Source organism: Ruditapes philippinarum, unplaced genomic scaffold (genome assembly GCF_026571515.1).
Source record: "Ruditapes philippinarum isolate M1 unplaced genomic scaffold, ASM2657151v2 ctg395_1_1_1_1, whole genome shotgun sequence".
In the NCBI taxonomy this organism is placed as follows: Eukaryota; Metazoa; Mollusca; class Bivalvia; order Venerida; family Veneridae; genus Ruditapes; species Ruditapes philippinarum.
This window is the reverse complement of record NW_026858316.1, coordinates 398911-424902: the sequence shown is the minus strand read 5'-3', so window position 1 is coordinate 424902 and position 25992 is coordinate 398911. Positions and strand designations below refer to the sequence as shown.

At 31.1% G+C, this 25992-nt stretch overlaps 1 protein-coding gene across 1 annotated transcript; it reads right to left on the bottom strand.

Moving 5' to 3' along the window:
* Positions 1 to 75: 75 nt before the first annotated feature.
* LOC132752806 (tyrosine-protein phosphatase 10D-like) lies at positions 76 to 24348 on the bottom strand. Its single transcript, XM_060743192.1, has 18 exons — positions 24051 to 24348; positions 23196 to 23480; positions 19644 to 19783; positions 19094 to 19183; positions 18823 to 18889; positions 15206 to 15388; positions 10989 to 11091; positions 10512 to 10607; positions 9757 to 9765; positions 8716 to 8803; positions 8030 to 8120; positions 7670 to 7746; positions 7172 to 7306; positions 6255 to 6377; positions 3171 to 3331; positions 1804 to 1939; positions 1217 to 1298; positions 76 to 421 (listed from the first exon to the last, which is right to left on the bottom strand). Exons 1-18 carry the CDS (start codon positions 24346 to 24348, stop codon positions 363 to 365), a joined length of 2223 nt encoding a protein of 740 aa, XP_060599175.1. The 3' UTR covers positions 76 to 362.
* Between the last annotated feature and the right edge of the window lie 1644 nt (positions 24349 to 25992).

Here is a 25992-nt window from a genome sequence, read left to right as displayed (position 1 = left end):
TATTTATGCATCGCCAATCTAGAAATATAGCGTTAAGATATAATTCTCAGTTTCTATGAAATAAGTTAATATGATGATGACTTTAAAAGGCTTATACAATGCACAGTGTGCTTTTACAAAATGAATGGTTACATGCTACTATTTACATTTTTTTAGATACATACGTTAAATGAATGAAATAAAAAATACATTACATGCCTGGAAAATATGTGATTGTGACTATATAAGATTATATATATTTTTTCTGTCAATCAATATAAATACATGACTTTGTATTTGTTCTGCAAAAACGTTTTCGTCCATAACAAATAACTGTTATCCACTTAGTCAATTAGCTATCACAAATCAATCTTTGTCAATTTTTAAGTATTGGCGTATAGATTTTCTTCATTGGCTCCAAATCCAGTATTCACGTAAATAGCTAAAATAGAAAATAGTACACTAATATACCATCATGGTATTAAAACAAAATAAAACTTTGCATAATCTATTTATCCTGTTCTTACATAATACTATTGTTTAACCTTTGCTCTTTTGGCGGTCACTTAATCAACCAGACTAGAAAGACGGTGGTGACATTTTTTCTTGAATTCTCGGGTTCATCTTTACGAATTCACAATTTCAACTTCATGAGTACACGATTTCAACATGCAGAATTCACGACTTAAACTTCATAAATTCACGATTTCAACTTCATGAATTCACGATTTCAACTTCATGAATTCACGCTTTCAACTTCACGAATCTACGATATTAACTTCACAAATTCGACTTCAAGAACTCAAGATTTCAATTTCATGTATTTACTATTTTAACTTCACGAATTAACGATTTCAGCTTCATAAATTCAAAGTCACATGCAAGCTTTGTGAATTTTCTTTAAAATCGCGATGGAATTTATGAAGTTGACATCTTAAAGTTGAAATCAAGAATTCGTGAAGTTGAAATCGTGGATTCTTGAATTCCGTATGCGTAGTTTGAAAACGTCAATGCACGGAGTTAAAATTGTAAATTCACGAAGATAAAATCGGCAATTCATGAAATTGAAATGTCCACACCGGTCTTTGTATGCATGTATAATAAATGACCTTCGTAACAGTATCAATGCGCATCTGAACTCAACAGCAAAAAAGCAAAGTCGAATTTACTTGAAGTTGGAAATAAATATCCATAATAATAGCAGTGATATATATGCCTTAAATATAAACGTTATTACCTTCATCATCGTCTTCTTCTTCTTCTTCTTGTTGAGTTGTGATGAACGACTTAATACATTCGTGAATGTAAATGTACTGGTCCTTAAAATATAGTATAAGAATTACATTTTACAGCTTGTCGCCACGGTTATGATTTAAAAAAAAGACAATAAGGTGAAGTATATATTTAATGATTAAGTGTAGTTCATATAAATAATATAGTATAGGAAATTATAATTACTGCGTAAAAAGTCCGTAAGATTGGTTCATCATTTACACATTACCCAAACAGTTCCAATGGAATGATGTCTTATCTCGTAATAAAATACACATTTTTAAAGCAAGTATTGTAAAACAAAATATGTGCTATTAATGCGTTATGATTTATAAGTAACAAATCTGATCGATTCCAAGCTTTTTTGCAGGGAAGCATCTCTTTGTTCATTTTGTCAAGCAGGAACAGTCATGATATTGTAACGGTATTCGAACCCACATATGGTACAGACAAAGGTGATTTTGAGATACCACTTTGCTCTTAACCATACGCTTTTAAATACATAGGTAATAGTCATATGAGTGACATAACAGATGATATAAGTTATATTACCTCTGTCTGCACCATGTTCAATCGATTGTTTCTCATTTCAAGGACAAGATTAAATATATCCACCTCGTCGTGATCTTTGATATGTTGCAACAAATAATCCACGGCTATAAATGTCCCAGTACGACCTACACCAGCACTGTAACATTATAGTTTGGCTTATATTCAAGTACAATTGAAAACAAATAAGATTGAATTAATGATTAATTAATTAATTGATTGAATGGGTAGCGCATTCTCTGCAAAAGTGTGTTTCTATGTTCAAAATATATTGAATGGAGATTTTTAAAAGATGCTTTAAGCTTTACAGAATTGCCACTTAAGTCTTAGCATGTTGGCGACAAATAAATAACAAATAAATTTGCATGACGTTATATAAGTCTAAAAGTCAAATGGGTTTTTTATTCTGATCGGATTTATATTTTCTAACATAATATCTGCTTTCTATATGTTTTATCTAGCAGAATATACTTCGATTAAATTATTGCGCTTCGAAATTCAAACATATATTCGTGGTTTATTATAAACGGAATTACGCCTAACATGTGTAAGCCTGCACTATCAAAGGCATTTGGCGTTGGGAAATCAACTACCCAGGGTACCTACTTGTTGTTTCATTATAAGCACACATGAATTCCAAACAACATAAATGTAATACATCATACACACTATACGATATATTTGAAAAAAGGATAAATAATTCAAAAAATATATTGAATTAAATTTTGTAGAGATGTAACTGCGATCAGATTATTAAAAAAGTTCCGCCTGCATATAATAAGCATTTTACCATACCAGATAAGTGACCAAAACAAAATGATTATGATGTATAAATAATTCAATTTTCCTAGAGTCGAATTACGTGGTGATAACTTTCATACGTAAAAGTTATACTAAGGAGAAATGTATTGTCATAGTTCAAGGTTGGCAGAAAAAGCCGTGTCTTTAGGAAAGACGATTAACTTAATGCAATACATGTTTTGTATATGCTATATAAGAATTTTTTTATTTTTTTGTTGGGTTGTAGGTCGCACTAACACAGAAGAGGTCACATGGCGACTTTCAAGCTTTACTGGTGGAAGAAGGACGCAAGTGCCCATCTGTGTATTGTTCAGACAGGAGCGTGTACCTCAGTAGAACCACCGATGTTCCGTTAGTTAGCTGATAGTTTAAAAAATGACGTACATATTGACCACACAGTGCTGTGTATTCTACTATATATCAACAAAATGATCATAAGTAAACTATAAATCAAAAGTAAAAGAAATTCAAATATCATTATGCTTTTTGCATATAATCATCAATTTGTTTTGTTGTTTCATTGTGAATAATTATACAAAAGCATACTTTTTTTACTTATTATGAATTACCTGCAATGGACAATCATTGGTCCATTCGAGGATTCATGTTCCCGATTACCATACTGTTTAACAGCTTTCACGAACTCTAACAATAGTTCCGGGGTTTCAGGACAACCCATATCTGGCCACTTCAAGTAACTAAAGTGACGAACCATTTTCCGTTGCGCATTCTTTATACGCAAGAGGTGATAGAATGAAAAATAACATGCATAAATTTAATATCTTAAAAAGGCGAAGTTACTGATATCATGTCACTTGTCTTTTTTTTTGGTTCAGAGTCAGTTACATAAATACTAAAATGCTACGTCTCACAATATTCATGCAGCCGAAGTCTGGAACTTCTAGTTTACCTTCAATGTAATAATAACGGTCCTTTTGGAAACTGGTTCCTATATTGCCGAACCACTGATATAAAGTTTATGTGTTGCCAATGCTTTTTTAATGAAATCTCGACGTCCGCCCATTGCCCATTTACATCTTTTTTATTCTTTTAAATAAGAGCATTAATAAATACAATATTTCCAATATAATTTCTTTTTAAAAAAATGAAATAAAAACATTTGAATAAGTTTATTATGCTTATAGTTTCCATTTCACAAAAAATATGTAGAACAAATATAATGTTTAGTGTTTTGAATGTTTAGTATATGTGAATAAAACATCTAAATTATAAAATCGTTCTCGTATTTTAGATAAAAAGTAAACACTGTAATTATTTTACCTTAGATATGTACGGAGCCCCTAAGGTGACATTTTCCACACTTTTTTCCCCGGAATTTAATTCGTTTTTACGAAATAATAATTCGTAATTACGAAATAATAATTCGTTTTTACGAAATATTAATTCGTTTTTACGAAATATTAATTCGTTTTTACGAAATATTATTTCGTTTTTACGAAATATTAATTCGTAATTACGAAATATTAATTCGTTTTTACGAAATAATATTTCGTATTTACGAAATATTATTTCGTATTTACGAAATATTAATTCGTAATTACGAAATATTATTTCGTATTTACGAAATATTAATTCGTAATTACGAAATATTAATTCGTTTTTACGAAATATTATTTCGTAATAACGAAATATTAATTCGTAAAAACGAAATGTTATTTCGTAATTACGAAATAATAATTCGTAAATACGAAATAATATTTCGTAAAAACGAATTAAATCTTTTCTAGCGTTTCAAAGAGTTTTGGTAATAGTTATAAATAAGGCCTCAAAACTAAGTTCCTGACTTAATATAAGGCATGTACATGCAATATAAATAGTGATTTTTGTTCTCCCCAAGTTTTTTAACTTTACACTATTGTACATAAATTAAAATAATCGCATGTTAATAGCGTTGAGCCACAGCCGTGATGGTACACGCGCTAGGAAAATTTACTTAAAATGGGGGTCCTGTGCTTCAAATCGTAACACGGACATTTCTTATAATAAATTGTGAGGAAATATTTATTTTAAATTGATTAGATTAGTGAAAGTCTGGACCAACACCCCCCCCCCCCGTCCCATTAGTTTTACTAATGTATATGATAAAAGAACGGAATAATATGGCATGTTTCTGTTTTAAAGATACATGTCGTAAAAGATTGTCTCAAACATTAAAACATTGCTGATAGGAACATGTATTTGACAATGGGGAAAAAAGACCATTTTGGATAGAGAATGACTTCTCACTCAAAAACCCTGTTCACATAAATATAATAACTTGAGAACCATTCGGCTCATAATCGCAAAGTTGATCAAGGCATGTAAATGACCCATTTGTGAGATTAATAGGTTCTTTATCAAGCTCAAAATGACCTTAAATAAGATTTCGTAAAAACGAATTAATATTTCGTAATTACGAAATAACATTTCGTTTTTTACGAATTAATATTTCGTAATAACGAAATAATATTTCGTAATTATGAAATAATATTTCGTAATTACGAAATAACATTTCGTAAAAACGAATTAATATTTCGTAAATACGAATTAATATTTCGTAAAAACGAATTGATATTTCGTAATTACGAAATAACATTTCGTTTTTACGAATTAATATTTCGTAATTACGAAATAATATTTCGTAAAAACGAATTAATATTTCGTAAAAACGAATTGATATTTCGTATTTACGAATTAATATTTCGTAAAAACGAATTAAATGCCGGGGGAAAAGTGTCGAGAATGTCACCTTAGGGGCTCCGTAGATATGCGTATGTCTTGTATTACTTTTTTATTTTTACAACTAAAGTTTTTCTTTTTTCTATTATTTTAATTGTTGCTCAGTGAACAAAATATAATATACATACACAAAGCGCAATAAGATGTTTATGTTTCTTTATTTTATGTAAAAACAAATTTATTTGCAAAAAATGATGAGCAAGTATTTTAAGTCAAAATGTTCCTAATGACGTAGAGATAATATTGTTCGACGCAAGATGCTTATACTGTATAAGAATAACTATACAGCTGTTTTGAACTATACATGAATTGATAATTCTGAAAGGACAATTATATTGTATCTCTTTAATCGAAGTATATTTCTCGAGAAGAATGTTAAAGAACAACCTAATTTAAATATTCATATCTCAAAACCACTATTATTGACACGAATTTTAACATTTAAAGGTCTGGCTATTAATTTGTCAATTGTTTTAACAAAATTTGGTTCATGTTGCAAAAGAGCAGTTTAAGTTAAAGAAAAACACAAACACGTTAGACAAGTTATACATTTTTTTTCAGAATACATTGATATAAAAAAATCCAGAAAATCTCTACTTTGAACTTTATATTCTAAGATATCTTGTTTGACTTGGGTATTTTGTTTACACATTTTCAGCATCGTCGAATGTATCTTTATGCTCGTTTCATAATTTCCTTGTATGTTTTATATCGGCAACAAATTTATCACATACTGCATATACTTTACACACTAATTACACAAAATAGCTGATATAATATTCTGGAAACATCATTTCGAGAAATATTTCGCAACGAAATCTTTCAATATCTTAACAACGTCTTTCAACAATACATTTAAACTATGATAGAAAATGTGTATAAAGATTAATAATATGAACGGTATTCAAACTTACCGTTTTTACTTCAAATATCTTTATAATATAGTCAGACATGTTGGATTCTGATTGAAGTGAAACAACCAAATCTCCGTAGAAAACAGGCTCTCCAAGGTCCGGCCAATATTTATCACACTTACGCTGAAATCATGATAAAACTCCATGTTTTTACTAATACTCGTGTATCATAAACAACTTATATATCCTTCCAATGTTCAAAAAAGTGCTACTTAGAGCCTAGTGAACGTCAAGACAGCTAACATGCTCGTACTAATATCATCATGAGCATAAATTATTGTCAATTATGATATGATTGAAATTGGTATGCTCTCTTAACTACACTTAAATGCCTTCTGTAGCTTTTGTCACTGCAGTATTTTAAGATATACTATGCAAAATACTTTTAATTGCAGACATTTATTTAAATAATTCTTTTACAGATTTTTTTACATTTGGATAGAAGAAGGCACAAACTATGTTTTTGAACCCGCATTTAGTAGATATGACCCATTCTTAAAACAATCCATTTCAACGGCACTATATTTTCATTACCTATAGTGTGTAGCGTTGCAAAAAGGATGTCTTCTTTGTGTATATTCTCAAAGATATAAAATTTACATTTAAATTGTATAGCAATATTCAGTTTTTTCCAAATATCAGATTTGAGCATGATATATCTTTGATTTATTCCACAATTATAGATAAAGCCATATAGTTAGTATCATGTGATGATTTAACAATAAAACATCCTCAGTGATAATTTCCCTAAAACATGTTGTTAATATAAAAATCAACAAACCAAAGAGAAAATGTCATCTGCTTTAATCAAATATTTTATCATAATTGCACTACTCATGTTTAAAATATTAGATGACATGAATAATGACTATTAGTATCAATGTCCGAGGAGAAACTTTGCCTGCAAATAAACATACCCGTCCGTTTTCCATCAGTTTTGTCAGCATTACGATAGTGTCAACATTTTGCTCCCACACCATCCTCCAGAAGTCATTAAAAGTAGTTGGCATAGGGCCCTGGGTAGCAATATATTCTCTACGAGACTTATAACCCTTTTGATGAAAACCAATATAAACATGAAATAGATATTTTATTCTGTAAACAGATTACACTTTTTATCCAGGTAACAAAAACTATAGCAATTTATGCTAATTTGATCAACATAGAAAGAGAAATCAAAATCAATATGATAATAATGGACTAGTAAAAATAGTTTTCTTGATAAAAAGCTAAATAGTTTATGCAAGTAAATTCCCTCATTTAAAATCTACAGGTCATTTATGTACATTTGCTTTTTTATCTTGTCACAACATTTACAAAAGATTGAAAATTGACAAAGGCATACAAAATTGCGATTCTAACTAGCCGTTAACATAAAATGAACTATAACTTTTGACATAGAGTTCATTACATACAGGAATATAATTAGCATTGATGTAGTCCGTTCCATCTATATCATCTGACGGTCTTAGTTTTACTCGAGAGTGATCAACTGAAATATCAATATACCGACGTAACACCAAAGAAAACCTTCACTGATCAATCAAAATGACATACGAAAACATGAGTATATAGAAACGTTCAAGTTTAAAAAATGAATTTTAAAATACCAAATTCAATGTATTAAAAATCTCTTGAAAAGACTGGCTGTTACAGATTATTTTCTCATCTCCCATTTCCGTGGAAAAGTAATTTTCTGTGAAAAATCATTTTTAGAATGTACTTTTTATAAATTACCAAAGATGTAAGTATTTTGATGAAATTATAATACACACATGGAAGAATATTAGTATATCTGTTTTTCGGTCGACAACACTGTTGTTCTGCTGCCGTCATTGGATGTTTTGGACTCGTTTCTTTCAACATCTACAATAGTCAAATGTTTTAGATTTTGTAATATTTATAGGGGTTAGCTAAGGCGTGAAAGACAGAAGAGTAATAATAAGTAATGAATACATACTTCCACCGATAGTGATCAGTGTAAATGAGTACAAATCTTTTCTTCATTGAAGGCACCATGAAAATTTTGTAAAAATGAATGAAGTTAGCTATTTGTTTTTAAAACGTGAAAATAAACCTCCTTTTCCCATTACTCTTAACCGTCAAATAAAATTTTGAAATTATGGATCAAATGATAACCGACTTTGTGAGAGTAAGCGTGTTTGAGGAATGTTGACCTCAATATATATTTAACATACCTCTATAACAATATAAGAACCTGGCTAATCGCGATACGATGATTTTTGACATATATAGATTAAACGAAACCTAAATTAGTGAATAGAACCCTTTCTCTAATTCGAGGTCATGGTGACTTTTAGCATTAAATTCCTTACCCGTCGATTTGTTTACAAGTTATGGGGAATTAAGAACTTTGGCAAAATAATTGATACTCCAGCTGGTCAGGAAAAAGTTTTCATTTAAGGTTATTTTGATAGTATCTGTAATTTAGCTTATAAACCTTATAAGCGGCAGCAAAAAGCAAATCAGAATCCCTGTGGAACCTTTCAACAACATCTGACAATTCACTGAGCTTAATTGGATCGTGTCTGAAAGTATCAAAATATTTATGATATATTTGTGATACATCTTAACGGAAAACCGAATACATAAAAAAAAAGGAACAAACGACGTTGATTGTTATAAACATGTAAAACAAAAGAGATAAAGGTAAGAGAAATGTAACAATTACAAGAACAAAATTTTGAAATACAATGTTTTGTTTAAAAAAAAAGAACATCGAAACTATGGTTACAAGAAAAGGTATCAAATGTACAGACATATAAGAATTATTTTCAAGTTCAAAACCACCAATTGAATACAAATAAAACAGGTTACCAATGCTAAGTTTAATGTCTTACAGGCATCACTATACATTATATAAAAAAACCATGTAATTGATTAAGTGTAATGTGTGGTATGTGATACATGCATATGAAATTGTGCAACGTTGATAAACTGCTGTGGTATTTCTCATATGAAATAGTGCAGAATTTTTAAACTGACGTGGTTTATGAAGATAATACGTCAAAGGTAATGTTCGGGTCGGTCCTTTAACTTACAAGTCTTGATTAGTGATACAAATATCTTATTATTATTTTTTTCATCAACTCCCGAACAAAATTCAAACTGGCAGTCTAGACGCATTTTAATACACAGGAAAACAATACCTTACCATTTCCTTCATTATGTCTATTGTTCAGTACAAATTAATGAACTGGCAATGTTAAATTATTTAACGACGCAGCTTTAAAATTGATAAAATGTCTCACATCGTTGCAATACTTAAAAGGCCCCCATATAAAAACTATTCAGAATGATGATTTTTCATTTGTTTTTGTAATTTTTGTTGTTATTATAAACCAACGAAACAATGTACTGGTATATAGTAATAAACTTGAATATTACAAAATTATCACTGGTGGTTTATATTTCAAATTTGTGTTTGCTAAAATAAATTGATGTCTATCTTTATATGCATGTGCATACCATTTTTACTTACCTTTTTTGACTGAAAAATATACAATATGTCAGTCAATAAATGATATTAATTGATTTTTTATATTCTTATTTCACATTTTCATCAAATTCGTTCATTGATAAATGTTTTCAAATGTACAAGGGATGATTGAAAACCATTTCTTTTGTATTGATCTTTACATAAACCGTTCTTCTCTAGCTTTGAAATATGTATGTAATCACACCGCTTTTCAATTATTTCATTTAAAATATTCTATGTTAAAAGTCCATATTGCCTCAGAAATGCTATGATGATTATTTTTCAAAAACTATTTTTTATATTGTTATCTTGTTAGTTTCCAAAAATACTTATTTGTCTCTTTGCTTCTTTCGTTCTGTTGGCAATTGGTAAAAATATTGTCATTTTTTTATGCAAGTTAAAATACTACTTTGTTTACATTTCACATTACTTGATATTCAGCGCTGCTTACTTCAGCTTATAAACATGCTCTAAATAAATATAAATGAAGAAAAACTTCACCAATTTTTTATGGCAATATCTTTCTCTAATGACGATTATTATGTCCAAAACAAAAACATCCCTTATAGAAATATAATGCCTTAGCGATGCCGAGAAATTGGAAATTATCATCCCCAATATGTCATATATTTAGAAGTGCTTGAAAGAAACGACTTGGTATCAGTTTATCGAGTTGAAAATTACCTTTACTCAAGTCAACTGTGAATATCTTACATAGCTCAGAATTAAAATATATATATAGAAACAAAGTGACATACCTTAGCTGATTTTTTTTCGTAGGTTCAATCTTATCAAGCTGTATTCCTACACCTGGGGTATTTGTTATCAGACTTTCGTCATCTTTTCTAAAACAGCTATAATTAGAAATAAATAATAATGTATAATACTTGGATTTATGATTATCAAACTATAAGTGCACATGATAAAAAAACGTTTTGTAAACATCACGAATTCTGGATTGTAATTGCATTCATGCAGAATTGCTATTGCTGGAATCGTATATTTCAATGTCTCATTGTTACAAAGTTCATTTTGTTCTAGACAAGGTTAGGCTCCATACAAATAAAATATTACATTTTACACAATTGTTTATTCTTACACATGTTCCTTTACAATTATTAATTTTAATTTATCAACTTTTTAAAGCAATGTTCACAAATGACGATATTGATAAGTTTCACACCAAAACTCGTTTTATTATTCAAAATATCATTGAAACTGGTAGGAATACTTGCAGAATTTGTTTTCGTCTAAGGAAGAAAATGACAAGAGCGCCACTTGCTATGACAACCACCGCTGACGATATACCAGCTGCTATAGGAGTCGTAAGATCTGGATCTATGAAATGAATTAATGTAGAATAAATAAATGTACAGTCTATTGTTAAGGGTTAAATGAATATGTAAATGTAAGTTATATCCTGTTGCTCAATCACACATTACAAAAACGCAAAATTTCAAGTTAATAACGAGTGTCTTTGCTTAGTGCATTTATGAGATATAATTAGGTTTGGAGTCATATCAATATGTACTGCTTATGAGTTACAGGAATAAAAAGCTCCAAGTGGTATTTTTATGTTTATGAACGGAGTTATAGTATGGCATATACACAACTAAAACGGTTTGTTCATTTGATTTTGATCTTACTTAAAACTTTGTTTTGTAATTTACTTATATCAACCCAGTATTTGAACCGACATGGTCAGATGACGGCACGACAGACTGCATTTTTATCACTTCATTCGTCACTTTTCCGTAAATATCTAACATAACAAAATCTACAGAAGACAAAAAGTAAAAGAAGTACTGTATTAAGATCAAAGATATTCAGGATTACAACCTGTTGATAAAGGTGCCGAATATTCCGTCTCAGTACATCCACCATTAGTACATACAAATGATTTAACTCTGCATAAAAAAATCATATGTTTATATACTCTGACAAGTCTATTATCTAAATTAAGATCAAAATATTTGAAATCCTTTTTTATCATGACAATTACATAAGCGGCATACTATGGCTAAGCATTTATGCCCTTATACTAATTGATTTCCAACCAAGCGAGTTTTAAGATAATCATTAATTACTCCTTGAATAACATTATAACTGTTAAACGTAGCCAATATGACTATTTGTTGATTACTGGTGATGCGAATGCCCATACATCTAACTTACAGGATTTTGTCGAGTTTGATGATTTTTTGTCGCATTTCTTAGATTTTGACGAAGAAACGCTTAGCTCATTAAATGAAATTGATAGTTTTCAAAATTTTGATATTCCGCGAAATCGTTCGTCGCAATGCAAAAAGAATTAATCGGACGGGACGAAAATTACTAGATATATGTAAAAATAATAATATTTATATTATGAACGGTAGGGTTGGAAAAGATAAATCTATCGGTAAATTGACATTCAGGAAGAGCTCGGTTATTGATTACTCCATATGTTCACTATATTTATTCCCTTTAATATCTAATTTTGATATTCTGGAAGTAGATTCTTTATTCTCAGATGGCCACTCACTTCTCTCCATGACAGTTTCTGCCCCACATTGTCCTAAAGAACCCCTACAGGAACAATATTCTGTACAGCGTCACCTTCCTTCTAAACCCCCAAAATGGAATGAAAATATGAAAGAAGCATTTGTTAATAATTTAGATATCCAACGGGTTATTGAAATCAAAACAGCGCTCGATACCCCATGAGAGTGTGATGTTAAATCTTATATCAATGATTTAAATAAACAAATTTCTGACGTTTTTTCCCTGTCTGCAAATTTAAGTTTCCCGACTCACAAAAACATATCCTCATCCAAACCTATCTCTCAAAACGGAAAATATCCATGGTACGGGCCTCACTGTAGAAAAGCACGTCATAAATATAATACTGCTCGTAAAACATACCAATTACACAAAAATAACATAAATTAAGCGAGGTTGAAAACGGCTAGTAGTTACTATAAAAAGACTATGAATACGTATCTAAATAAACATCATTTTAAAAATGAACGAAAATTGCGTGCGATGTGTTCAAATAAGCCGAAGGATTACTGGAAGTTTCTTAATAGGTTTTCACAAGCTAAATCGGAGAAAACACCGAGTATTTCAGAATTCTTTGACTTTTTTAAAACTTCGAGTTCGTCCAAATATGATGATAGTGACGGAGAAGTTTATTTAAATTTTCAAAATACATTTAGTAACCTAGATAGCTCTTATTTTAACATACCAATAACCGAAACAGAAATAGATAAAGCTATAATGAAGTCTAACAATGGTAAAGCTGTCTCGCATTTTGATTTTATAAGTAACGAGTATTTAAAGTCTACTCGAACTTTAATGGTCCCAATATATTGTTCATTGTTTAACGTTATTCTTGATACGGGTATTTTACCAGATACTTGGTTGATAGGTTGTATTAAGCCAATTTTCAAAAATAAGGGCCCTCCTGTTGATCCGGAAAACTACAGACCCATTACAATTCTCAGTTGCCTAGGAAAGATTTTTACATCTGTCCTAAACGAAAGAATAACCAAATTTTTATCTGACAATAATTTATTACAGGAAAATCAGGCTGGTTTTAGAGCAAAATACTCTACAAATGATCATATTTTCGCCTTTCATTTTCTCATAGAAAAATTACGCTCTAAAAGGAAAAAGTTATTTTGTTCTTTTATTGATTTTTCTTCGGCCTTTGATTCGTTATGGCGTCTTGGTCTTTGGAGGAAACTTTTTGGCATCGGTGTAAATGGAAATTTTTTAACGTCATTAAAAGTATGTAGTCAGACATAAAGTCTTGTATATCAGTAAACGACCAAACATCAGCATTTTTCTCGAGCTTCTCGGGGGAACGTCAAGGGGAAAATTTATCTCCCATACTTTTTTCCATTTATATCTTGCAAATCTCTATACTTGTTTTCTTATGCTTTTACAGTTTGATAAAACTATTTACTGCAATACCCATATAACAAAAATACCTTCAAAGATTACTTGCATTACATAATATAACTGTTATTTCTTCATACCCATTTGATTTGATTTTGTCTACTGACTTTGTTCACATATTATTACATTATACTTGTATATTGTAATCTGTGTCATTCTAAATAAAGTATATGTTCTGTTCTGTTCTGTTCAACATTATTTCAATACTTATATGAGAAAACAGTGAAACTTATTATTATATGTTCAAGTGAATCAGGAAAGAAATGCCTGAAAGAAGGTAACTGTTCCATTTCAATTATTGGTACTCGTTTTAATTCATTTTTTTTAAGGCGGAAGATAACGGGCAATTTTATATTTACTTCTTTTTACTGAATATCTGATGGAAACACACTTTTGAGTTATACTGATTGTTTAGTCGTATTGAATGATTTACTTTATTTATGTTTATAAAGGTCAAACACCTCATGAAGACATTGACGACCCAACATTGTGCAAGTGTACACACGACATTTATATCTTTGTCACATAAAACCGGAAATAATTATTGAAATGTTTGAATAACAAACCTGTAACTACGTCCTGGTTGTAATTGACCATTGCAATATTCATCTTGTTTAACGCCGGAACATTGACCGTGATCTCCAACTATGAATTGTGCGTCTGTAGGGGAATGAGATATTGCCCTTTTTCTCCTATTGCCTGGAACACATTTAAGCGCACAGAAGATTTAAGACAATGGTTTGTTTAATAACAAAAACAACAAGTCTCTTTTACTGATGAAAAATTACATAAACTTCGAACAAGTTGTTGAAAAATACTTCTATTATATAAAAATGGCATGTTATTTATTCGCGAACCTGTTGGATTTATTTGTTTATCATAAATACAAAGGACAAAGGAAAGAGGTTTTAGAATTTAAAAATTTGCATTGGAAGGCTGATTTCATTAGTACAATGTGCCTCAATCATTCTTGAAAGACAATTATCAAAACAAAAATGGTAAAAAAATCATTAACATTTTAAACAGTACTGTCTAGCAAAAGAATTTAATCTGACGCCACCAAAAATAGATGAATATATACATATTTATTTTATATATCAAATGACCTACCTTTGTTATCACTGGGGCAATTTACTTTCCAATCTTTAGGAGTCGCTATGTAGGGGGGAATCGAATCCATATCTTTGACATGAAACCAGTTTTTATATTGCAATTCTTTCTTTTTGAAACCCTCTATACTTCCTGCAAATACTTTATCTGAAGCAGGAAAGTGTCAAATGTGAATAGAATCTGGCATAAACGGGATTTATCAGTGTGTCAAAAAGAAGCAATATTAAATTAAGCAAATAAATATAACTTCAGCTCTTTTAAGATTTATGTAAAAGTTTTCAGTTAATAACATCGATGGACTTTAAAATTGACCATACTTAATCTATAACAAATGATTTTTTGCAGCGTCAATAGGCTATGTAGATTTATAATTTGATGATAAATTAATAAATATACCAACCATTTGCTTGGCCATCTTGTGCTACAACAATTCCCCATCGTTTTAACTCACCGCTACTTGTGTTACATAAGAACGTTTTTAAGGGAAGTTGAATAGCTATCTGTTTCTCCTTGTCTGGTGGCTGTTCATTACTAGGCTGCATCAATAAAACTCCATTTGTCTCATTAATTACTTTAATAGGAGCTGCAAAAATTATAAGCATAACATTCTTATACTTTTCACTAATAATTATACTAAAATCAAACTTGTTTGTCAAACATTTATCCGTAAAAATTAGGCTTTAGATATATGTGCATATATATTTTTTTCATAGTTTTTCCATTTGTTCTTAAATGGATCAAATAAGACCGGGCATGCCGGGGCATAGTGGAGAATGTGTGAACCTTTCAATTAGAGCCATGGGTCAGGACCATGCGTTCTCATGCAAGTTCTATCAAAAAGGAAACTAGATGGGACATAGAAATGTGGCATTAGAGACATTTTCTATACAGCAAAGATCGACTTCATCATTTGGCTTTTTGTAGATGGCAATGGGTCTATTTCGTAAAACATCGTTGGTCTTAGTATAAAGTTATTCAATCATTTGATAATGCTCTGATTCACAATATTAGGTTTTCATATTAGATTTCTCTAAATCTTTAATAACAACAATGAAGTGTATATTTCATCATTTGCTGAAGTAAATTTTATTCGTTCTCTTTCAAGTTTTGAAATTCGCTACTAAAATTCATTGGAAAAAAAAAAACAATAGAAAAAAGGCCTTTTGAAATAGTTTCCGTAATATCCTTTTGTGCTTGTGTGTATCTTGCCGTTACTAGATTTTTATAGAACAGTGATGTTTTCAAAATTTTTCCGCTATTTTTCCTACTGCATCGTATACTTTTCTTATAGAGGTATTTTATTTTCATCTGAACTCTTTGACTGTCATGTCTTGCGCTTTGATTTCCGAATTTATCTCTCAGCGTTGGTTTTAAATATTCTATACTTTTCAAGGTTTTTGGATGTTGGACAATGCTTGAGTCTTTTAGGGTAAGCTCTCTGTTAATTGTGTTACTTTTTTTGTTAAACTATTGTCATTGTTTAGGAAATAGATATCAATTCTGAGTGCATTGTTGTAGAACAATGCACGGTTTGAGTTCAAATGCGTAGTAATATAATCACGAAGGCCGATAGGCCTGAGTGATTAATTACAAAGCATTTGAACGAAAAACGTGCATTATTATACAATAATGCACGAAGAATTAATATCTATTTCCATTCTAACACGTCAAGTAAATTAGAATTATTATTATAAAGTTGGACTTTATGTTTGGTGTTTCGCCTGAGAGTTTCCCATAGAAACGTTCTTTAAAGGCTGTTCCAGTGGGTTGAAAAAAAAGTCGTTAAATCTACCGTGTGTAGAAACATTTTGAGAATAACGAATTTTGAAAACGTTGGAAAAACTTTGTTTGTTTATTTTATTTCACTTTATAATTTTTCAAGCGTAATACAAATTATTAAAAGTGAAATAAATGTAAAACTTAACTCGTTTGCGACATTAAAATAGCGTACTTGATTTGATTGTTTTGCACGTGCTGTTTGGCGCTACATTGTGACATCACGTAAACAACACTTAAAACGTCTGTACAGCGTTAACGACTGAATTAAAGATATTGGTGTTCGGATTCATTTTCTTAGTTAGACCATTTTCTTTCATTCTAGATAGCTTTCACAACAAAATTCGACAAAAAATGTTTTTATTTATCAGATTTTTTTAACAAAATGGCGCCTTCAATGTGAAAATACTCAGGGAGGTAATAAGAACGGCGAGTGCATTGTTGGAGAATAATGCACGCTTCGGGCCTTCTTTGTTTATATAGAAAAAAAATCCGATAGTGTTAGAATATATTTTTTGTGCATGTGATACACTTGCAAGCAATCATGTATTATGTAGAAGAAAATGTACATCTATGTCGGCTGAACCAAAATCGGTGTCTGTCAGATCTTCAGAACAGAGCCGAAAAATGTTTCAGAAGCAGCTTTCTTAAAATTGACGTACTTAAAGTAGAGTCATTTGTGATTAGTGTGAAGTGTATCTAAATATCCCTATTACCATTAAATAAACGTTATAGAACTCTGAAGAATGAATAAGATATTCATATCTGAATAATACTTTCTTTGATGACATTTGAATAATGTATGACTGACTTCTGTGTATGTTTTACAATTTATTATAATTACTTTTAAAATTTAATTGGTTTTCTACAATGTGCTATCCGTGAAGATGAGAAGTTCAGGTCCTTATCCTCGTCCGATTTTGAATATTCTAATTTGTCGTACCAATTTTTGACCGGTGTCTGTATTGGCTTCTTCAATCGTCGGTGTTAAAGGCATGACTGAGTCTAAAATATTTCGCAGCAAATGTAAATTTAATTGGGACAACTTGCTTCTTTGTAGAAAACTTGGACGATGACTGTGTCTGCGCAGACATAGATTGTTTACACGAAAGAAAATGAGACAGTCTGGGCAACAGCAAGAAGGTGAATTTAAATATTATTTTTCACGCAGAGTCAAACATCTTTGACACAGTACATATTGATTAGCTGTCTTGTTTGCAGATTTTAACCCTGACATGGCAAAATCGGGAGATGGCGTATTAATTGCCTCCACAATATCGACATTTGGTAAAACCACATCTTTAGCAAAATGTCTGCCATGCACATTTTGTTTCATGGTGATCAAATTTGATAACATTAAATCAATTTTGGAATATTAACCAACACAGCCAACTCAAAGTTACAACAAAATAATTGATGTAGAGAATGTGATTATGTAGCCATATGGTTTGTTTACCGCCTAAAATCCGCTCGACATTTGAGATCAGCTGTTTCCGTAACTCTTCAGCAATGTCCATCTCTTTATTTCTTTTAAGGTCATCACACTTGATAACACTCTGAGGAATTCAGAGTTATGTGTGGTGGGGCAACAACATCGAGACTAAAGAATGTTTTACAATTTGAAATAACAGCTTGATGCTTGCTGTCTTATCATATCAAGAGTCTACCGTTTCTGAGTTTTCTGACATGTTTTGGTGTGCCAAACATAGCCAAAAGCTTGTTATAATTATGAATGAGCTAAATTCAGTCCCTTTTACGTAAGTACAAGAAAATGGGATAGAGTCATTTATTGCACTCGCTGAGCAGAAGATTATTTGCGTTATCCGTTATTAAAATATATAAGAATAATCTCTCAGGCTCTCCAACCACCAGAATCCAACTTTGGGAAGTACTATTTAGGCGGAAACCGACTCTCCGCACTACAGGGATACCGAGATGAAATTGCAAAAGATAACTATTTATACAATAAACATATTGGCCACCGTATTAATAGTATCTTGGATATGAAGAACTCTATGTTTTATGTAAAATAAAGGTTGGAGCAAGAGTCGCCACCCAGTTTAAACGTTGTAAGTTGGAATAGGAAACGTGAACACAAAAGCAAATCAGGGGTCAATGCAGTGTGTCCAAGGAAACATGATGTCAGGTTAATAATCATATGCCCGTCATTCTTCGTACAAAAAAGAGGATGACCAAATAATTACTCAATTTTTACAAGTACAAATATTCTCAACAAATTACCTCCCGCTTGTACGACGGTTATCTTTTCGACTATGCTGCCGTTGCCTTCGGCAGTTTCTCCATATACCTAAAAATGATAATAAGAAAGAAGATTCATTAAAAGTTAAGACGGTAATTTGTAAATTTCTGAGTATATAACGTAAACAAAACTGCATGAATATAGATATCATATGCTCTATATAATGTTAATACCATGATTCAAACAATGACTTATGAGAAGATTACCAATGAAATTCATACTTAACTTATTTATCATTTAATATGAAAATACCTTTACTCTATATACCCCTGTTAAAACGATTGGATAAAAGAAAGACGAAGCATTAGAGTCTGTTCGATTCTTGTACACGCCACGTGAGTCCTGTATAAAAAGTAAATAAAGAACTGTTATTTATTCTGTAGATAATGAACTAAAGTGTTGAAAAAGTCAGTATACGTGTATCTATGAATAATTGTTTAATTTATGAGAGCATGTAGTAAGCAATTGTTAATGTTTCGCCCAAAAAGATTCACGCTAGAAGAATTCTGCTATATGAAGTTATGCTGGCTAAATGACTTCCATGACTAGGCTAATTTTCATCCTATGTCCATGATTAGTATTACACTTTAACCACAAAGACACAATTTTACAATGAATATGTAGTATGCAAATTTAAGATATAATACAATACTAAGCACGCAAATATAAAGTTTGTCAATGCCATATCAGTCAAAGTATGTGATTCACTGAGAGAGATATATAGTGTTCATGTATACCAAAATCTAAAATTTAGATCAGCATAAAATAGAGTTTTCCTTATTTTGCAAAGAAGAAAACTCACATTCAAATTGGTACATAAAATATGATATGCTATTAGAATGCCGTTTTTATCCAGAGGTTCATTCCATGTCACCTGAAGTGATCTTGGTTTTGTGACATTAACTTCCGGAGTTAATTTCAAGTTAGTGACACGTCCAGGCGCTGAAAAGATAATATTATCTCAAAAAGAAGATGAAGGTATATACGGGCACATAGTATGAAACAAAACAATGTTGTTTACTTTTTCAAGTATTAATATGACTTTGTATACCGTTTCTGAAAACATTGTGTTTTGATTTATTTAATCGGCAATGAAATATGTTGCTACATGGTTTGTATCGGTCATATAGTTATATTTTTCTATCTTCCAAAATCGCACAAATCGTACACAAACTAGAGAGTCAAACGTCCGAAAATGATTTTTACATGCTTTACCGAAGAAGAAAGAACTAAAACATTTAAGATCCAATTGGATTTTCAGCAATACTTTTATCATTACTGTAAAATATAAACCTGTACTGAAATTAACATAAGAAGATATTGCTTTTTATCAATTAATGCGGTGACCATTTTATTGTTTTCCGAAAATCATAATTTACGCAAAATTTATTTCTATATAACACTTTTTTATTTACATACTTGATAAGGCGTAAAATGATTCAAACAAACAAACAGTACATGTTCGTTCCAGAATGAGATTCGAAAATTTGTCTATTAGCTTACACAATCGAACTAAAATAAATTATGCATAAACCAAAAAATTTTTAGCAGATGATATTTACATTAACCGATATATCTAGATAAGTGGAATCTGCAGAACCCATAGGTCCAAATTATTGGCAAAACAAATCCTTTTATTTGAAAAAATCTCTTTCTATATTTAGAGAGGCTGAAGGGAATGTGAAGAAGTTATATAGCGTGACTTCAGACTTGCTTGGGCGTTCGAAGGATAACCCACTTCCACCTCACACCAGTGAGACGGCACTTGCAAACGATTTCTTGCGTTACTTTAGTGACAAAATCCTTAAACTTCGTGATGATCTGGATAACATAAACACAGAAACGTCATCTTCAGTGATTGATAGTATTATGGATCTGATGTACCATCAAGTGAAAATATCATGAACAAATTTATACCACTAAATGAAAAAGACATAATCAAACTTGTGAGTGAATCAAAGTCAACAACATGTGAGTTGGACGTTATGCCAACACCAAAGCTGAAAGAAAATCTTCATTTGCTTGCACCTGTTGTGACCGAAATCGTGAATCGGGTCATTGTCTTCTGGTGTTTTTCCAGAGACGTGGAAGAGCGCTGTTATTAAGCCCCTTTTGAAAAAGAAAGGCCTTCCCTTAGAATTGAAAAACTATCGGCCTGTATCAAACCTGTCATTCTTGTCGAAAATTCTTGAAAAAGCTGGCAATGAACCAAATTTCAAGCCACATTGAGTCCAACAATTTGTTACCAACTTACCAAAGTGCATACCGTAAATTTCACAGTGTTGAGTCTGCTATGATGAAAATGTACAGTGATCTGCTAGAAACAGCTGATAGCCGCCATGTGACAATAGTTGTAATGATTGATTTAAAGCGCCGCCTTCGATACTATCGATATACCAATATTACTTGAAATCCTACAGAAAGACTTTGCCATACAGGGTATTCCATTAAAGTGGATCGAATCTTATTTAACCAACAGAGATATGAAAGTTGTCATTGAACAGTCCTCATCGGATACTGAACCACTGAGGTTCGGGGTTCCCCAGGGTTCTTGTGCTGGACCGGTGATATTTACTCTCTATATAGCTGCCCTTAACAAAATAGTCCAGAAATATCCGGCGGATTTGTATGGATATGCAGACGATCATAAAGTGGCATTTTAAAATTAGAGCTGGTGACCATCACAGCGAAGAAATCGTTCGCCAAAAACTCACTGACTGTCTTAATGATATTGTGTCATGGATGACTAGATTTAAGTTAAAAATTAACAATAGCAAAAACAGAAATCATCATTTATGGTACAAGACATCAGCTGAAAAGAAATTGAACATTTCCAGTGTCAATATTGGTGGGGTCGAAGTCAACTGTGTTGACAATGTGAGAGACCTTGGAGTACAGATGACCAGCACTTTAAGTTTTGACATCCATATTCAAAAGAAGTGTCAGATTGCACACATGCAGTTAAGAAATTTGAAAGCAATCAGAAAACATCTCACTCAGAAATCTGCAGAAATCCTTGTTCACGGTTTGATTCATTCACATTCTAGACTTTTGCAATGGATTATTCGCTGATATTCCAGCCTATCAACTTGATAAATTTACAAACGTGTGCAGAATTTATGCTGCTAGAATTGTCACTGGAGCTGCTTACTATCAATCCAGTGCTGAAATTCTTAAATCCACTCCACTGGCTTCCAATTCGAGCAAGAATCATGTACAAAGTTATTGTGACTGTGTTTTCGTGTTGCAAATGCACCGCTCCATTGTATCTTCGTAAATTGTTCACTAAATGCCAGAGTCAGTACAGGAAAAGACTGAGATCCTCATCATCTAGCCACATTCGGTTTGATATTACCATCAACAAATTCAAAACTTTTGCTGATAGATTCCTTGGCCATTGTGGGACCTAAATGGCTGGAAATTCATTGCCAGACTATCTGAAGGACATTACCAATGAAAATCAGTTTAAGGCCAAAACTTAAAACATACTTGTTTGGACTGTTTTTCAACTAGAGTTGTTAGATTGGCTGTGCCATCGAGACTGGGTTTGGGAGTGTCTTGATCAAGCATATGTGTATATAGTCTTAATAATGTACAGCGCAATCGAATATTTAATACATTTTTGCGCTATATAAATGTCTTGTATTTGTATTTGTATTATTTAGTTAACTGACGAAAAAGAGTTTAGAATTGTATTGAATAATAAGGCACCTGTCAGTGCGTGCTGTATTAAAACGGCAATTATTCCTTTACGTTGAAATATACTGGATTCTGGCCATCTATCGGACGAAAATCGCATATTTTCTAGTGTGGCTTACAAATAAACATGATAGAAATATGAAACGCTTTCGGGATAAAATTTGGTTTACGATCGTTATTTTGATACACTTTCATTTTTGGCCGATATGAATATAACGTTAAATGGGGCTCGAAATGAGCACTTTATTTCATACCAGTCGACCATCTACCGGTCAAAAACATGTTTAATAAATATCGAGGGATATTAATTGAATATACATGTATATGATAGCTGGTTTTAAAATGACATAGTTGTCAAAACAGAAATTACCAGCTAAATCAAATATGCATAGAAGAAACGTAACTGGACATGTTATTTCAACTTGATTAAAGGAAATAAGAATAAAAGTTTAAAAACCCAAATGCTTTAGCCATTTAACACAAGTCATTAAATATTTCAAGTTGATTAGGTGCTACAATAAGCTTGTAAAATAGTAAATATTGTTACCGTTCAATTTGTTTGAAAGAAATAAATTGTGATAAAATCGAATATGCAAGTACCAGCAACCAAAATCAACTTTCTATCTATTATATATATTTGCAATATATTACGTACCATCGGCTTCTGTTGAGAACTGGATTACTTCACTGAAATTTCCAGGTCCAATAGACGTATAGGCTCTTACTTTCACTGTGTAATTGCTGTATGGTTTAAGTGGTTTAATGACAGCAGCTGGGCTGGTAGAAGTATTGCTAATTAAATGATTATCTTTGATGTTATTGACATGAACGTCATACATTGTAATTATTCCATTTTGTAAGCAAGGTGCCGACCAATTAAAGTGAGCTTCCCTTTTTCCTGGTTCTACTATTATTGCTGATTTGGTAATAGAGCCGGGGACTGTAAAGAGAATACAAAATACAGTAAAAGATGAAAAGCTTCATTGTTACAAGAATTTACATTTGCTAATATGATAACGTCTGAAATACAGATAGAATCATGCGTAATGACTGCTATTTTTGAAATTGATCGAAATATAAATGTCGTTGCAAGACGAAATCACAGGCCTTTAACAAAAAACAAAAGATATATGTAACTTAACAATCTTCAAAAATGTTTTGTCCTCAAGCTTCTATACATTTTATCCAACGCAAAGGAGATTAATGAGTTTAAGCTAAATTAAATTCTTAATCAGTTAAAATAAGTCAAAGTGGTTACTTTTTAGATACGACCTTACTGAAAATCACTTTTATTATCTGTTATATCAAATGAATAAATGGTTGTACTAATAATACTTAAACAAGAGAAACAATTTCAGACAATAAATTATTTTAGAATGTTCTTCCTTCCAATGGCTAAATTATTTGTTATATGTTTGAAACATCAGTGAAATCCTTGCGCATCATGCTCAAAAAGATAAACAGCCAGACATGTTACGACTTTTAACCGATCTGTATTTTCGTAACTTACTTGACTCATTCGTCATGTATGTTGATAGGTCTGATAATGGCCCTTCTCCAGCTTCGGTTAACGCACTTATTTGAATGCTATATTCCGTATATGGTTGTAAATTATCTATTACAATGTAATTTGTTAAACTGATATTCTTCTGTTCGGTTGGTGTGCCTACATCGTCAGTACACTGTCTATTTGTGTAGTTGGTGTAAATTGTATAGCTTGTAATCGGTCCGTTTCCCTCTTCGTATTCATTTAAATGTTCCCACGAAAGTTTTAAAGAAGTTGTATTGTTAGTTGGAATTATATTCATCGGAGAAACAGCCGGAACTGGAAGCGCAAAGAATGTTTTAATTAGTTCACGTGTTTAGAAAAGTTTCAGAGGCAAATTAATTCTTCATTTGTTTGAAGTTCGGGATGTTTGTCCACCTAACGGGTATATATACATGTACATACATGCTTATATAGATTAGATGTGTTCTAGGAAATAAAATGTATTATTCTTAAAAACCTTGATACACCAACGACATCTAACTTTAGCGAATTTATGAATTTGATAAACTGTTTACTATTATTTGATTTTTTTATAAAAATAGTTGTCTTATATCTGAAACTACACATTCCATTCTAATTTGTTTTGATGGAAATATCTTTTAACTTGATTCAAAACATAATTAACGGACAGTGATTAAGCTTTTCATAACCTTTTATGTTTTTCAATAACTAATCAACTTACAATTATCAGACAGAGGATAATATTGATAATCCCGAAAATCTGTAAACAGCATTTGTCGGATGGATAATCTTTTCATGTATGACAAATATTTTGTATAGAGAAAGTTATTACTCTGCTGTTTGATATGTATGCTGTGTACCTGGATGGAATGATCGGAATGCGTATATTGTTTTTCAGTGATTGGAAAACTTTTTTGAAAGAAATAATAATAAATTAAATGTATAAAATTTTCTGTCTCTATTTGTTTACTTACAAAATTATCAAGCAATGGATCTTTGTCGGAGAAGATTGCTTGTCTATCAAAATGTCTTGCTTGTAAAAATATGGAACAGATATTTTGTATAAGTCAAATAATGAAAAACTCTAGAATGAAAGCATAATTATGATTGAGGAAAACTGATAATGAAAACTTACATACGTTTTCCTTTATTATTCCAATATTTATTAAAATCCCAATCGTATAACGGATAGTGATTTGTTTTATACCCGTGGACATATACACAATATAGGACAGTAACACGTGGTTACTATGCTTTTTACCTACATGTTTTCCTTCATCGCCTAAAGAATCAAGTTGTTTCAAGTGTCAAAAACGTTTTCAATCTATTTATAAAAATTAACGTACAATAAGTGACATTTGTTTCTAAAACAGTGTAAAATTAGTGAATATCAATATTTAGCTAGCAAATAAGATCTGCTGCAACATGTGTTATCTTAATTATCATTTATCAAAACTTAAGGTTTGTATCAGATGTTGTAAATGAATCTGAAATATTAAGGGACTTCTCTGACAAAGACCCTAGCTGATAATTCTGTAACTGAAAAAAATAACAGAAAATTTTATGATACACATATATTTTTTTATTATATTCTTTATTATACATGTACATTATATTAAAGTCCTAAAGAGTCCCTTTAATGAACATCGCACTTTTCTATAACCCTTTAGTTAAAGACTCAACCAAACCGAAACTTCGAATTTCATATAATAAAATTGTTTTTAAAAATTCTCCCATTCTGCTTATAAAACTTCAAATGTAAAACATAGTTTCAAATAGACACATTTAACATGCATTTGCAAATTTAGAATCAAACGGAATAGAATGTAAGATAACAAGACATATTAAACAATGACAAATACAACCGTTCTATGACCAAATTTGTATCACTTGATGAATTAAGTGCATTTTAGCAATATAACCACGGCCAGTAGTTTTCAAG

Bases quoted from the DNA above. Each gene is read 5' to 3' on its own strand.
- LOC132752806 (XM_060743192.1), bottom strand. From the start codon at position 24,348: ATGAATATAATTCCAACTAACAATACAACTTCTTTAAAACTTTCGTGG. The intron at 10,608-10,988 runs GCAAGTATTCCT...TTCTAATTATAG, and splicing joins CTTAGACGAAAACAAATTCT to CTGTTTTAGAAAAGATGACG. The intron at 1,940-3,170 runs GTAATTCATAAT...ATAATGTTACAG, and splicing joins CCAATGATTGTCCATTGCAG to TGCTGGTGTAGGTCGTACTG.